The sequence below is a fragment of the Papio anubis genome, chromosome 7 (assembly GCF_008728515.1).
Source record: "Papio anubis isolate 15944 chromosome 7, Panubis1.0, whole genome shotgun sequence".
Taxonomy (NCBI): domain Eukaryota; kingdom Metazoa; phylum Chordata; class Mammalia; order Primates; family Cercopithecidae; genus Papio; species Papio anubis.
In genome coordinates, this window is record NC_044982.1 from 130,023,581 (window position 1) to 130,037,805 (window position 14,225).

The following is a 14,225-nucleotide window of genomic DNA, read 5'->3' on the forward strand; positions in this document are numbered from 1 at the left end:
ATAAGCCATTTAAATAATAGGTAATTACAATTTAGATGCAATTTTTTCTTTTTTTTTCGAGAAGGAGTGTCACTCTGTCGCCCAAGCTGGAGTTCAATGGTGCAGTCTTGGCTCACTGCAGCCTCTGCCTTCCGGTTTCAAGTGATTCTCCCACCTTAGCCTCCCAAGTAGCTGGGATTACAGGGATTACAGGGATTACAGGCACCCGCCATCATGCCTGGCTAATTTTGTATTTTTGTAGATACAGGGTTTCATCATGTTGGCCAGGCTGGTCTTGAACTCCTGACCTCAGGTGATCCGCCCGCCTTGGCCTCCCAAAGTGCTGGGATTACAGGCATGAGCCACCGTGCCTGGCCTTAGATGCAATTTTTATTTATAGCCAGTATTAGAAAATTACTAGGAAATTTTGTTTTTATATTTAGTGGGAGAAAGCCATCTACAGCATGTCTTCAAGCATGGAGTATCTGTAAAATACAGTGTGTTTGCTTTTGAATTTTTTTGGTGTTAAATGGCTGTAACTGATTGTTTTTGGTTAATTGTTAATAGATAAACCAGATGTTCTAAAATCCATTCTTAAGCAGTTGCCGTCAATGGTGTTTTTGCCTTCCTGCTTCTGAGCCTCTTGGTTTTACTGGAGAGTACGGGTCATAAAGAGACCTGTAATTCTTGTTGTATCAACCATTATGTGATCCTCTTATTGCCAACATTTTCAAATAGACTGAGGTTTGCCTTTCAGTAAAAACATTTACTTTCATATTGTAATGCCTTAGCTTACCTGGGGAAAGCCAAATTGTTCTAGGACTTCATAGGAGACAGACAGGTCTCTGAAAGGATGCAGGGGCTAATAAATAAAAGCTTTTGTTTAATAGAAGTCTGGTATTGGAACAGATTATTCAGATTCCGCAGGAGGAACCTGTGGTAGGAGTATAGTAGCTAAGTGTCAAAAGAAACATTCTGAAATAACTCAGTTTGAAATAGTAAAAGAAGTGAATTTGAATTAGAAAGCAAAATTCTTGCCCACAATCAGGAAAAAATAAATAAATTTGCAGTTAGTTTGGTTTGGCCCATGTGACTCTCTAGGCAAGGAAAACCAGGAAAATGATTTGTCTGCTGAACTGACAGTCTTGGGTCTGATACCTATTTTATATTCTAGTAATTAGCTAAAGTACAGGGTTTTATATCCTTGTAGGTGTCACCATATGTAGGAGATTAGGACTAAAGGAGACTTGTTCAGATAATTAAATTTGAGAAACTATACTTCCTTTACTGAGCTTTCGAAAGCAAAACTTGTTTTTTCTTCCCAAGTGTTCAGTGTTCAGGAATCTGGTGAATACTTGCTCAGAAATCTTTTTTATTTGTTGTTGTTGTTTTGCCTTCTGTGATCAGCTCAGGGATGTGGGCAGTGGGAACAACCTTAGAAGCCTTAATTCAGGCCTGATTTCCATGGGAGCATATTGTCCAGGTATATGCAGAAGAAGGTGAGCAGACATTTACACTAAAGCTCTGCTAACATTAATTACTTACTAAATTATTGTTTTGGATTTTAGATCAATACAACTGCTGATGAGAAGGACCCTACAAATCCTTTCCGTTTCCCAAATATTGGTGTGGAGAAGTTTCTGGAATTGAATTCTGAGCAGAATCATGATGACTACTGTTTGGCCTATGTCTTCACAGACCGAGATTTTGATGATGGCGTACTTGGTCTGGCTTGGGTTGGAGCACCTTCAGGTAGTTTATCATATTAAATATGTCTTAACTTACTACTTGAAACAAAGAGGAGTTTTCAGGGAATGTTGAATTTTCAAAGTATAGGAGAAAGTGATGCCTTACAATATTTTAATTTATGCTACATGAGTTAGGCAAGACTCATAAGCATAATGGAAAAGGCACAATAGATGAAGGAGCTTTTTATTTTGAAATGCATATAGGGAAATATCCTGATTCCCGACATTTGAATAGACCAAATGAAATAAATAATTTTGTGAGAAAAAGTGGTAATTCTGAAACCCAAAGGGAAATTTAATTTTTCCACAAAAGTTAATAAATGTTATATATTTCCCCAAAATAGGGTACTTAGAATCAAAAGAGGAAAACTGTGTCTTGCTCTCTCTTCTGTAGTGAGATAAGAGCAGAGAAATCCTCATCAAGAGTGGCAGGTAGAAAGAAAAGAAAGCCTACCTTTATTATTTTATTTCTAGCCTTTATTCGAATAAAAGGGAAGCACTGCATGAAAGAGATGTAGGCAGGAAGTCCCTGGTACCCACAGCTCCATTGACATCATCACCTGGGTTCATATTCTGCTGAGTTTCTGCCTTAGCTATGAAAGCTATTGTCATTGATAATGTTGGGATGGAGCAATACCCTTCCCATTACAGTGGGGGTGGAGTGTTGTGGAGGAGCTGTGATTTACTGTATAAATTCAGTTTCCTAGTTTAGAAATCCAAATTTATTAATTGAAAGATGAGTGGAAAGGACCCCAGGCTCTTTGAATATAAATTGTGCCAAGTAGAGTTTAATCAATAGTATATTATCTTCTGAGCTATATACAACAAATTCTCCTTCTGATAATTCATTTCTATCTTTAAAAAAAAAAAAAAAAAAAAACTTCTGCTTTATCCAGAGTAAGAGAAACTTTTGTATTCCTATTCTTATTAGTTTATTCTTTGATTTGTTTTGTATATTTTAAGATCTTAAGTAGTTCTTTATTTTCCTTAATTTATATTTTTCTCCTTTTCTAAAAGTCATTATTTTAAGTCAATATTTTTACAATTGCCATAGCTTCTTTTGTTTTTCTTCTATGTTTTAAAGTGTACTCAATTTCATGATGTCATTTTAAAGTACAAGTTTATGTCATGGGCTGCATATTAATAGTGCAGTACTTTTGGATATTTGTCTTTTATGATAATCTGTGCTTTTTTTGTTACTTGGATTGGTCAGCAGATTGTACAGCTCACTCTTTCCTGTGATTTTTCATGTGTAAAACTTCTATACTCTGAAATCTCTTTGCCCCTTCAATGTTTGGATGATTTTATCACAAAGTTTGTGATTTCTTCTCCCTATTCATTAGTAAGTACTATTAAAAACTCAGGGTCTCATATGATTTTATTTGTATATATCCATTAATACGGTAGTTCTGAAGTCTCAAATAAGTGGTTCTCAAAGTGTGATCCATGGACTAGCACCATCATCACCACCTAGGAACTTGTTAGAAATATAAGTTCTTAGGCCGTAACCGGGTCTCTTGAATCAGAAACTATAGGTGTGGAGCCCAGCAGTCTTAGTTGGAACAAGTTCTCAAAGTGATTCTGATGCACACTGAAGTTTGAGAAGCACTACATTAATATTGTTGTCTCTAAAGCTTGCTCACAAAATGCCTCCTGGGTAAGTGAGTTTGATCTTAAACTAAAAACTTCCTGCCATTTTGCATTTTCAGTTATAGACTATTGTATTTAAGGATGTAATGATTCTGTGGGAATTTGATAAAATTCTTCCTAAATCTTCAGATATTCTCACGTCTTTAGATTCAGCTACTTATTTTTTTTAAAGTAGGCTTTATTTTTTAGAACAGTTTTAGATTTACAAAAAATTGAACAGATTAGGTATTCTCAAATCTCCATCCTCCCTCCCCTGACAGTTTTGGGGAGTACTGGTCAGGTACATTTTAGAATGGTCCTCTATTTGGAATCTGTCTGATGTTTTCCTCATGATTAAACTGTAGTTATGGGTTTTGGGGACACTCAGTGTTTATGTCTCATTGTTTGTGATAATTGGATCACCATTTGTGATGCTGCTCATTTTCCTGAGGTGGGCAGAGTTTTGGATTGAAAATGGTGGGGCATGTTACTTGTATTTTCTTTTCTGTCTTTTGTTTTTTTTTTTGAGACAGTCTTGCTCTGTCACCCAGGCTGGAGTGCAGTGACGTGATCTCCGCTCACTGGAAGCTCCACTTCCTGGGTTCACACCATTCTCCTGCCTCAGCCTCGTGAGTAGCTGGAACTACAGGTGCCCACCACCGTGCCAGGCTAATTTTTTGTAGTTTTAGTAGAGACAGGGTTTCCCCATGTTAGCCAGGATAGTCTCGATCTCCTGACCTCGTGATCCGCCCGCCTCTGTATTTTCATTATTAGGGTCTTCATAAAGGTGAAACAAGATACTTCCTATGTACTTCATGAGCAAAAATATGGTGATTGGCAACCAAAATAGAAAACTGAGACTCCTGTTATCAACGTTCTATCCCCATTTTCCCCGCCTGTGCTTTTTTTCCTTTTATATTATTATCTCTCTTTATTTCAGACGTTAGATGTCTGCTTCGATTACTCTATGTTAAACCCCTAACTTCAGCTCTTGGAAGCCATCTTCTAAGAGCTGCTGGGGAGGGGCTAGGCAGGCATAGAAGAATAGAGGCCAGAGTGGGAAAGAAAAGGGATCTTTGTTCCTTTGGTCCAGCTTTTTCTAGTGTAGGTTATCTGCCTTGAAATAACGTTGCCAGCTTTCTTCTTCACTTGTCTTTGCCCTTACTACTAGCTGAACTGAGTTTCATATTTGACTTAATTCTTTTCTAAAACAGGGAATGTTATATATTTAGTCTTGATTATTTCAATACCTTTATGAGGTGTAGGTATTATTGTCTCCCTTCTACAGATGGGGAAACTTGTGTTCAGAAACTTTGTGACCAACCTAATATCACACAGCTAGAGGTGGAACAGGATCTGGAATCTGGACCTTTTGACTCCAGATTCAGTTCATTTGGTAATTATATTACTAGGTATTTTATATGTGTATAAATAAAATCTACACACACACACAGTGACATCCTAGCCTTTTCTTAGATGTTTCAAATAAGCAGCTGAAATGTTTTCTGCTTCTTTATTTTTATTTATTTTTTTTTTTTTGAGACGGAGTCTCGCTCTGTCACCCAGGCTGGAGTGCTGTGGCCCGATCTCAGCTCACTGCAAGCTCCGCCTCCCGGGTTCCCGCCATTCTCCTGCCTCAGCTTCCCGAGTAGCCGGGACTACAGGCGCCCGCCACCTCGCCCAGCTAGTTTTTTTTTGTATTTTTTAGTAGAGACGGGGTTTCACCGTGTTAGCCAGGATGGTCTCGATCTCCTGACCTCGTGATCCGCCCGTCTCGGCCTCCCAAAGTGCTGGGATTACAGGCTTGAGCCACCGCGCCCGGCCTGTTTTCTGCTTCTTAGTAGAGGTTATATATTGATGGAATATGTTTTCTTCTTTCTTGAGAGAGAATAGTTATAAAATCATACTAAGCTATAATATTTTGATATAATTTTGGGTAATTGTCATGGCATAATGGGAAGAGCAATGGATTGAGAGGTGGGAGACAGGATTCTTGTCTTTTCTCTGTAAATTCAGGAAAATAATTTTTCTTCTGGTTGTTTATTTTTTTCATTGTAGTTCTATCTTTGCTCTTCCTTTGAGTCTTCATGTTTCTACCTACAGGTCTTATCAGTTAACTGAATGAACAGAGTCTCAGTTCGGCCTGATCATTGAATGAGGCTGGCTTTGGAATTCATCTCTATAGTTAGTCCTGAAACCTTTAGTACTCCTCTATTTGTGAAGAACATTTTTTGAGGCATTTCATTTGGTAGAAATAGTCTCTTCTGTTTTGTCAGATTCGATGTTTTAGTTTGATATTACATATTAAAATTTGAGAGCGTAGAGAACTTAACACAGGATTCTCGGGAAAAGCCACAGCTTATTCCTAACCCATAGTTTAAAAGTATAATTTCAAATGTTGGGAAAATTACATCATTAGAATATTGCAATAGAACACTTTCTATTGGCATTTTGTGCTTGTCTGGACCCCTTGTATATTTAACATCTTTGATCCCTACCCATTACATGTGAGTAGTGCTCTCCAGACTTGAAAGCCAAATGACTGTGCTCTCACATTTCCTAGTAACACTTCTGGGAGTAGTACTATGGTCTGGTCCAGAATTACTGCTCAGATTAGTATTGTATGATCAGCATGTTACTATTAGTTTTTGGCCTCCTCACATCAAAACTGTATTTATGGAATATGTCAAGGTATCATATTACTCTTGTATTTTTTTCTAAGACTTTTTTTTGGGGAGTGGGGTGGAGTTGGTCTGTTTTGAAATTTAGGACGGATACTCTGACTTTAGCTCTCAAACTATCCTGCAGATAGAAAATTGTCATTATACTTCTTTGTTGCTTATTGACTCATTCATCAATAATTACTTTTGACCTGAATTTAAAACATTTCACCCTTCTCATTGTTATTCACAACTTATATTTGTCAGTGATGAATATATAATAAAATCTTAAATTTAAAATATGTAGCAATTGAGTTTGAGTTAATGGTTTAGCTGTGGGTATATGTAATACCTCATTACTGAGTTTTCTGGCATATCAAAACTAGTTGCAGTATTTAAAAAATTAAACCATAACTTTCAGAGTTACAAATAGTATTTTATTTCTTCCTGTATAATTAAGTTTCTACAACATATGCTATTAGCCTGCAACAAATATTAAACTTCCATTGATCGATTGATTGATTGATTGAGACAGAGTCTCGCTCTGTTGTCCAGGCTTGAGTGCAGTGGCATGATCTCTGCTCATTGCAACCTCCGCCTCCCGGGTGCAAGTGATTCCCCTGCCTCAGCCTCCGGAGTAGCTGAGATTACATGCATGTACCACTTCGCCTGGCTAATTTTTGTAATTTTAGTAGAGATGGGGTTTCAACATGTTGGCTATGCTGGTCTCCAACTCCTGATCTCAGGTGATCCGCCTGTTGCGGCCTCCCAAAGTGTTGGGATTACAGGTGTAAACCACTGTGCCCGGCTATTTTAAACTTTCATATAAGCAATAATCATAAAGACCAAAAACAGTTTTTAAGAAGCAATATATAAATTACTATATTTCAGAATAGTATATTCTAATTTATGTATACTCTTCTCTTAAATTAACCAGGCCCTAAAAGTGCAGAAAAATGTATATTATCAGAGATTTTAAAATATGCCTATTTACCTTTTTTTTTTTTTAACTGATAAAAGATTTGAAGTGTGGAGTCTTCTATGCTTTATTCAAGTTTGACAGTACTGCATTGGACCAATATGCACGTCACAAATCTTCACTAAGGCAGGATATTAATTTACTATTTGTTTAAAACTATGCTGTGTGTACAATAATAATTATATACAGAATACTTATTTATATATTTTCTGGTTTCCAGAAATAATGATGTGCTCCTCAGAACTCAGCTCCAAAAGTAGAACTAGCTTAGGAAAATATAGTAAATACTGACAAATTATTTGGTATTTTCTCTCTACTCAGTTGTCAATGTAGAAAAGGTAGTAAATTTTGAATATCATAAAGGTTCTCAACCCCTTACTGGGTTAAATTTGCATATGACTCAGTCTTTTAGTTTACTTTTCTTTGAAACACAGTTTTCATTTCCGCTTTCTGAATTATATAGTAACAGTAATTCAAATTTGTGTTTTGTTGCCATATAGTTTTCTTATATTTAAAGGGAGCAAGGCAACAGTCATAGTATAATACTGTTCTTGCAGACCTATTTTGAATTGCGTTCTATTACATGCTTTATTAGTGATTCTAAATATTAGACTTGTTTTTGAAGCGGGGCAGAATGGGAAGGGGAGGAGAAGCAATATTAGACTTTTTTTTTTTTAAAACAGTTTAGTAACTTTGTTATAACTTGTATATAGAAAGCTAATTTGAGCAGTTATCTTAATACCCTTATCCATTTGATTGTATTTCATTTAAAAATCAAATAGGGAAAAAACTTTTAAGTATAAATATAAACTAAATAACTTCTCACTGAAAATCTTAATAATAAAGTTAATTAAAAGAAAATATAATCTTACCAATGTAATGTCTATATAAAGGCATGAATTGACCAAACATTTTCTGATTTTCCTATTATTATTTTTCCAATTTCTCATAATTGATTTTAGCTGTGAGAGCACTGTCATTTTGCTATTAAATTCTAAAGTCACTGTTAATGAACAGATGAAGTACAAAATGATAAAAATATTTAAGTGGAAATATGGCTTTTCTTTTAAATTTTTATAGTGCCCTAAAGACGTATTGGAACAATCATAATTCAGTTTTTAAATTTATTTTGAAAATTTCAAGCCTGCGGAAAGGTTGCAAGAATAGTACGGTGAAATTCTTCATCTTTTTTTTTTTTTTTTTTTTTTTAAAGACAGAGTCCCACTGTGTCACCCAGGCTGGAGTGCCATGGCACAATCTCAGCTCACTGCAACTTCCACCTCCCAGGTTTAGGCAGTTCTCCTGCCCGAGTAGCTGGGATTACAGGTGTGCAACACCACACGCAGCTAATTTTTGTATTTTTAGTAGAGATGGGGTTTCACCATGTTGGCCAGGCTGCTCTCAAAGTTCTGACCTCAAGTGATGCACCTGCCTCAGCCTCCTGAAGTGCTGGGATTACAGGCATGAGCCACCGCGCTGAGCAATGGTGAATTCTTGATAGATTGATCAATCATTAACCTTTTGCCGCATTTGCTTTCTATCTCTTCCTTCCTTCCCACCCGTATTCTCTTTTTCCTTCTTTCCTCCACCCCCTCTTTTTTTTTTTTTTTTTTTTAAACTTTCTTGACATAATTATTTTCTTTTTTTACAAATACGTTGTATGTTGTATCTCAGGACATGTACTCATGTGCCTCACTGCTTTTTGTAGAAGTGACTTTCTCAGAATCTTCTTGAGGATATTTTGTTCAACTTTCATTTAACTTAAAATCATAAGATTTCTTTTTAAAAGATGAGAGGATGTACACTTTGACTCAGTGTAAATATTGATATATTCAAATTGAAAGGAAATGTAAATATTTGTTTTCCTAAATTAATGGGAACAAAATTTGGGGGACATTTTGATTATGAAGAACATTTTGTGAAGATTGTGTACGTAGTCCTGGAAGTTTCTTTATGAGTGTCATTAAAACTTTTATTTGAAGTGACTTCTTAGTCTTGGGCCAAAGAAACTTTCGCGTATGTGATACCTTTGAGTACCAGTTCTATTTTAGATTAAAATATAAAATGTTTTCATTTAATATAGCATATATTACCTTTTTAGCGGATAAGGGGAAATAGGTGCTAACTTAACCATTTTTTTGTTCTGGATTAGGAAGCTCTGGAGGAATATGTGAAAAAAGTAAACTCTATTCAGATGGTAAGAAGAAGTCCTTAAACACTGGAATTATTACTGTTCAGAACTATGGGTCTCATGTACCTCCCAAAGTCTCTCACATTACTTTTGCTCATGAAGTTGGACACAACTTTGGATCCCCAGTAAGTATTGTCTAATTATTAGCTTAAAAAATACTTATTAGTCTGAGTTTTGTGTTGAGTGATTTATTTTACATTTACAGTGAAAACAAATGTACTTACAAGTGTTTAGTTTTTATGTCAGAGCACGGTAATGTATTTGACCATACTGAAAGGGAGGAAGATAGAATGTTTGTGATTAAAATAAGAAAAGTAAGCATAACAATGCCAGAATTCTCTGAAGGCAAGGAATTTCATCTGGCTTATTCAGACAAAATAATATCTGTATCTCCTGGCCCTAGAACAATGCCTAGTACCTAATGTACTCAAATATCTTTTGAATGAGAATCATTATTCATTGTTTAAAAGTACATTTTGAATATTCAGCAAATTGTGAGAAATTTTTTTTTTGTTTTGTTTCTGTTAAAGCATTTTTAGGGAATGAGATATTTTAAAATCTTTACTGTGGAATGAGATTGATATTTTAAAGTCTTTTATCTACTGTGGAATGAGATTGATATTTTAAAATCTTTTATTATGAGAAAATTCTAATATACTCAAAAGTAGAACAAATAGTGCAACAAAGCCTTACATGGCCATGATTTAGAAAAAGGATCAGCAAATATTTTCTGTAAAGGGCCTGCTAGTAAACATTTTAGGCTTCAGGGGCAGCGTTTGGTTTCTGTTGTACGGTCTTTGTTGCTTTTACAATTTGTTAAATGTGGAAAAGCCATTCTTAGTTAAGCCATATAAAAACAGGCTGCTGGCTACTTTGTCAACCCCTAATTCAGAGCCAATAATTGTGAAGATTTTGCCATAACTTCTATCTGTATTTCTTTCTTTTTCTTTGCCATTTAAAGGAACTCTGTTTATCCTTACATATTTCAGTATATATTCCTGAAAAAATAGACATTTTCTAATATAACCACAATATGGTTATTATACCTAACAAAATTAACAACAATCTTTGATATTATCTAATACCCAGTCCATTATATTGATCTTTTAAGTGATCTTAAATATCAGTACAACACAGAAATATTAAATACTGAATGATATTCTCTCTTTGTGATTTTGGTAGAGCTTATTAAAGATAACATTTTGGAAATGTACACTTGAGAACTGTATAGATATTCATTTTACTTTCACCTTATCACTTGCAAAAGTGCAAGTTTTTATGATTTTTAAAAGTAAGTCATCTACTTGTAGCTTAAAATCCCCAAATGCACTTCTCTAATTTTTCCCGTGTTTGTAAAATAGGTGCCATCTCACTAAGTTGCAAGTCTTTCTTCTTCTACGTCCCAATCAGAAATTGATAGATTATTATTAATGTTCTTGTATAAGGTATTTAAAATGTGCTTAATCTCTGTAACTCTTGACTGCTTTTGTGATCTGTTCTAAAAAGAGTACTTGGAATTTTAGAGATGAGCAGAGAATTATTGTTCATAGTTGATTTGCATTTTCAAGAGCAAGTCATCTTGGTTCCAGGCCTTACCAGGTGAATTTTAGTACCCTTCCAGCTACTTGTCTGGCCTGTAGTCCCAGGTCACTCATTTTAATGTGCATATATATCACCTGAGAATCTTAAAACACAGATTCTTTTTTGATAGGTCTTTGATGGGGCCTGAGTTTCTGTATTTCTAACATGCTCCCAGACAATGCTGCTGCTGCTGGTACTCATCTGTGAACTGCACTTGTAGTAGGGAATCTAGACCTTTCTCTTTTCACTTCTTGTCTAGTCTCCTTCCTACCTAACTGCCAGTGAGATGTTTTTATTAAATTAATGTTATATTATTGTTCAATGGAGAAATTGGTTCACATTCTTTGCCTACCACGCTCAATTATACCTCATTCTTTTGCACATGTTGTTAATTCTGCCATCTGTATCCATAGTAGATGGTTGTCTTCATCTGTTTTGTGTTATAAGGGAATATCTGACGGTAGGTAATTTATAAAGAAAAGAGGTTTATTTGGCTCATGATTCTGTAGGCTGTACAAAAAGCATGGTGCTGGCATCTGCTCACCTTCTTGTAAGGGCCTTAGGCTGCTTCCACTTATGATGGAGGTAAACAGGTGCTGGCATGTGCAGAGATCACATGGCGAGAGTGGGAGCGGTGGGAGCGTGGGGTCAGGGAGAGAGGCGGTACTAGGCTTTTAACAGCCAGCTCTTGCAGGAACTAAGAGAGTGAGAATGTACTCACGCACCCACCTCCAACCCTTCGGGAAGAGCATTAATCTATTCATGAGGGATCTGCCCCCATGACCCAGGCCTCTCTTGTTAGGCCCCACCAACAACATTGGGATCAAATTTGGGGGGACAGACATCCAAATTATACAATGCTTAATAAATATTTGTTGAGTAACTTAATAGTAAGATCAGCCAGAATCATAAACACCTGAACCCGTCTCCCTTAACATCTTTATCTGAAATCTCTTTCTCTCTCATACATTTGTACTAATGTCAATGTTACTTTTTCTGAGCGGTTCACATTATTTCTTATATTTATTTATCCTATCTGAAATATTTATTGTGCACCTATTATAAACTGCTTTATAAACTTTGTTGTGGAAAGTTTTAATCACAAATGAGACAAAGTTCCTGTCTTTCAGGGTGAAAATTCTAATATGTACCTACTTTCACCAGATTCACCTTTGTGTAAATACAGTGCTAATAATACCACTTCTGCTTACAAACTTCTACTACTTTCTAATATTGCTGATACAATTTCCTTATCTTAATGTTTAGGGTGTTTGATGATTTGGGGTTTAAGAATATTTCTAGTGTTATCTCCCCTCATCTGTCAAATTAAGTAATTCACAGACCTTTAAAACTTTCCTCCACTAGGAAGTCAGTTCCTTCCCATGTCTGCCTATTGAAATCTTGATCCATGTTGTTATATGATGTAAATGAATATGGCCCTTTATAAAAATTAAGAAAATATAACCATTGTAGTTTTATTTATAATACCAAAAAGTTTTAAGCAGCCTAGATGGCCCTACAGTATGAAAATACCATGGAATGTTCTGCAGTCATTTAAATATCAAGTTTTGCAGTGCTCATTTTATACTGTTAAGCTGAAAGAAAGGTGTGTATAACTGTACACCTGGAGGATGGCTGTGGTGACTCACACCTGTAATCCTAGCACTTTGGGAGTCCGAGGCGGGCAGATTGCTTGAGCCCAGGAGTTCGTGACCAGCCTGGGCAACATGGCGAAACCCCGTCTCTACCAAAAATACATACAAAAACCATTAGCTGGGTGTGGTGGCCTTTACCTGTAGTCCCAGCTACTTGAGAAGCTAAGGTGGGGGAGGATGATTTGAGTCCAGAAGGCCAAGGTTGCAGTGAGCCAGGATCACGCCACTGCACTCCAGCCTGGGGGACAGAGTGAGACTCTTGTCTCAAAAAAAAAAGTTATAACTGTACACATGGTATAGTCCAAACTTTATATTAAAATATGATATAGCTCGATATAAGTCAGATAGGAAATATATCAAAATTTTAATAGTTATCGTGCATGGTAGATTATGATTGAGGTTTTTTAATGCATTTTTTTGTTTTCTTAATTTTCTTTCTTATAGTTAGAAAAATTTTTCTGTTTTCTTGTCAAACAGATTATAGTTTCTTTGTGAAACCTTTCTCTTGATTTGAACTCTCAGTACTTGTGCGGGTCCAGTCAAGATGGCCTTTATGTTCTGTTTTATGTTTTGCTTATTCATGTGCTTGTTTTATTCGTTATCTGAGGATGGCAAATAGCTGGCATGCTTGCTTACAATCTGTTCTCCCTTTTATTCCTGTTAATGATGATCTATTACAATATCCCCTGGCCTAGTAAAATAATATTTGACTAGCAATATCTGTAATGGATTTATGCAGCAGCAGTCAGACTAAGGAGATATGTCAAGATTTGCTATCCTTTAAAAATAGAATGTAAGTGCCTTGAAGGCTAGGGATAATACTTTTCTCATCTTTATATTTTTATATTTTAGTGCCTCCTTTTATAGCACTGGACATTCATTAATATTTACGGAATTGAAAAGTGGCAAGATATTCTGTGATGACCTCAAGAGTTATACAGAGTTGGGATTTTTTTCTTTCCTTCCTAAAACTCTAATGCTGAGAATAATTCTAGTGCTATACCTTTTTCAGAAACTGCATTATGTTTTTAGGATGAAAACATAAAGCAAGATAATTTTGGTGAACAGTATAGAGTTGTTAAATGCTGAATGTAGATTCAGGAGAAAGGCAAGAGGTATCAGGAAGTAAAGGTGATAGTAGAGGACACATTTTTTAATTTAACAGTTGCCTCAGAAGAGGGAATAGAAAATGAAAGTAACTTAGTTGGGCTCTAGGAAAAAGCAGAACGCCCTTGAGTAGTCTTTTTCTATCTTGAGAATGGAGTTGTTGGGTATTGTTCGATTTGAATTAAATAGCACTTTATTAATTTAGTGTCCAGTGTTTTTGCTCTTTCTGATGTGTCTTAGCGGTTTGAGGGCATTGTGAGGCTTCTTTTTGTTTTAGTGCATATCCCCCAGGATGGCAGGGGCTGCTGGGATCCGGTAGTAGTGTTCTGTTGCTTGATCTCATAAGCATTACTTTGAGAAAATTCAGGGAGCGCGCTTCGGTATTTTTCTTTCTTTTTTATTTCTTTTTTTTTGGTATGAGTCCTTCTGCCCCGGCTGCAGCAGTGCTTGGACCCTGCCCACTGTAAGCCCGGTGATCCCCGGTTCACAGACATTCCTCTCCTGCCCTATTCCTAAGGCCAATTGCAGGCTGCCCATCACGCCTCCGCCTCACTAATTTTTGTATTTTAGGTAGAGATGGTTTCTACCTGTGTTAGCCAGACATCCAATCTCCTGGATTCCTCGGGTGGATCCACCTCACCAGCCTCCCAAAGTGCTGGATTACACATGTGAGCCACTGCACTCCGTGGCCTATTT

The 14,225-nt window shown here is 36.2% G+C and overlaps 1 protein-coding gene across 2 annotated transcripts in view; it reads left to right on the forward strand.

The window, feature by feature from the left end:
- Positions 1-14,225, forward strand: part of ADAM10 (ADAM metallopeptidase domain 10) — an 86,382-nt gene that overhangs the window by 39,273 nt on the left and 32,884 nt on the right. For both annotated transcript variants that reach the window (XM_031668616.1, XM_031668617.1), the window contains exons 6-7: positions 1,548-1,731; positions 9,148-9,311. In XM_031668616.1, coding sequence (XP_031524476.1) covers positions 1,548-1,731; positions 9,148-9,311 — 348 coding nt within the window. The remainder of the gene's footprint in view (positions 1-1,547; positions 1,732-9,147; positions 9,312-14,225) is intronic.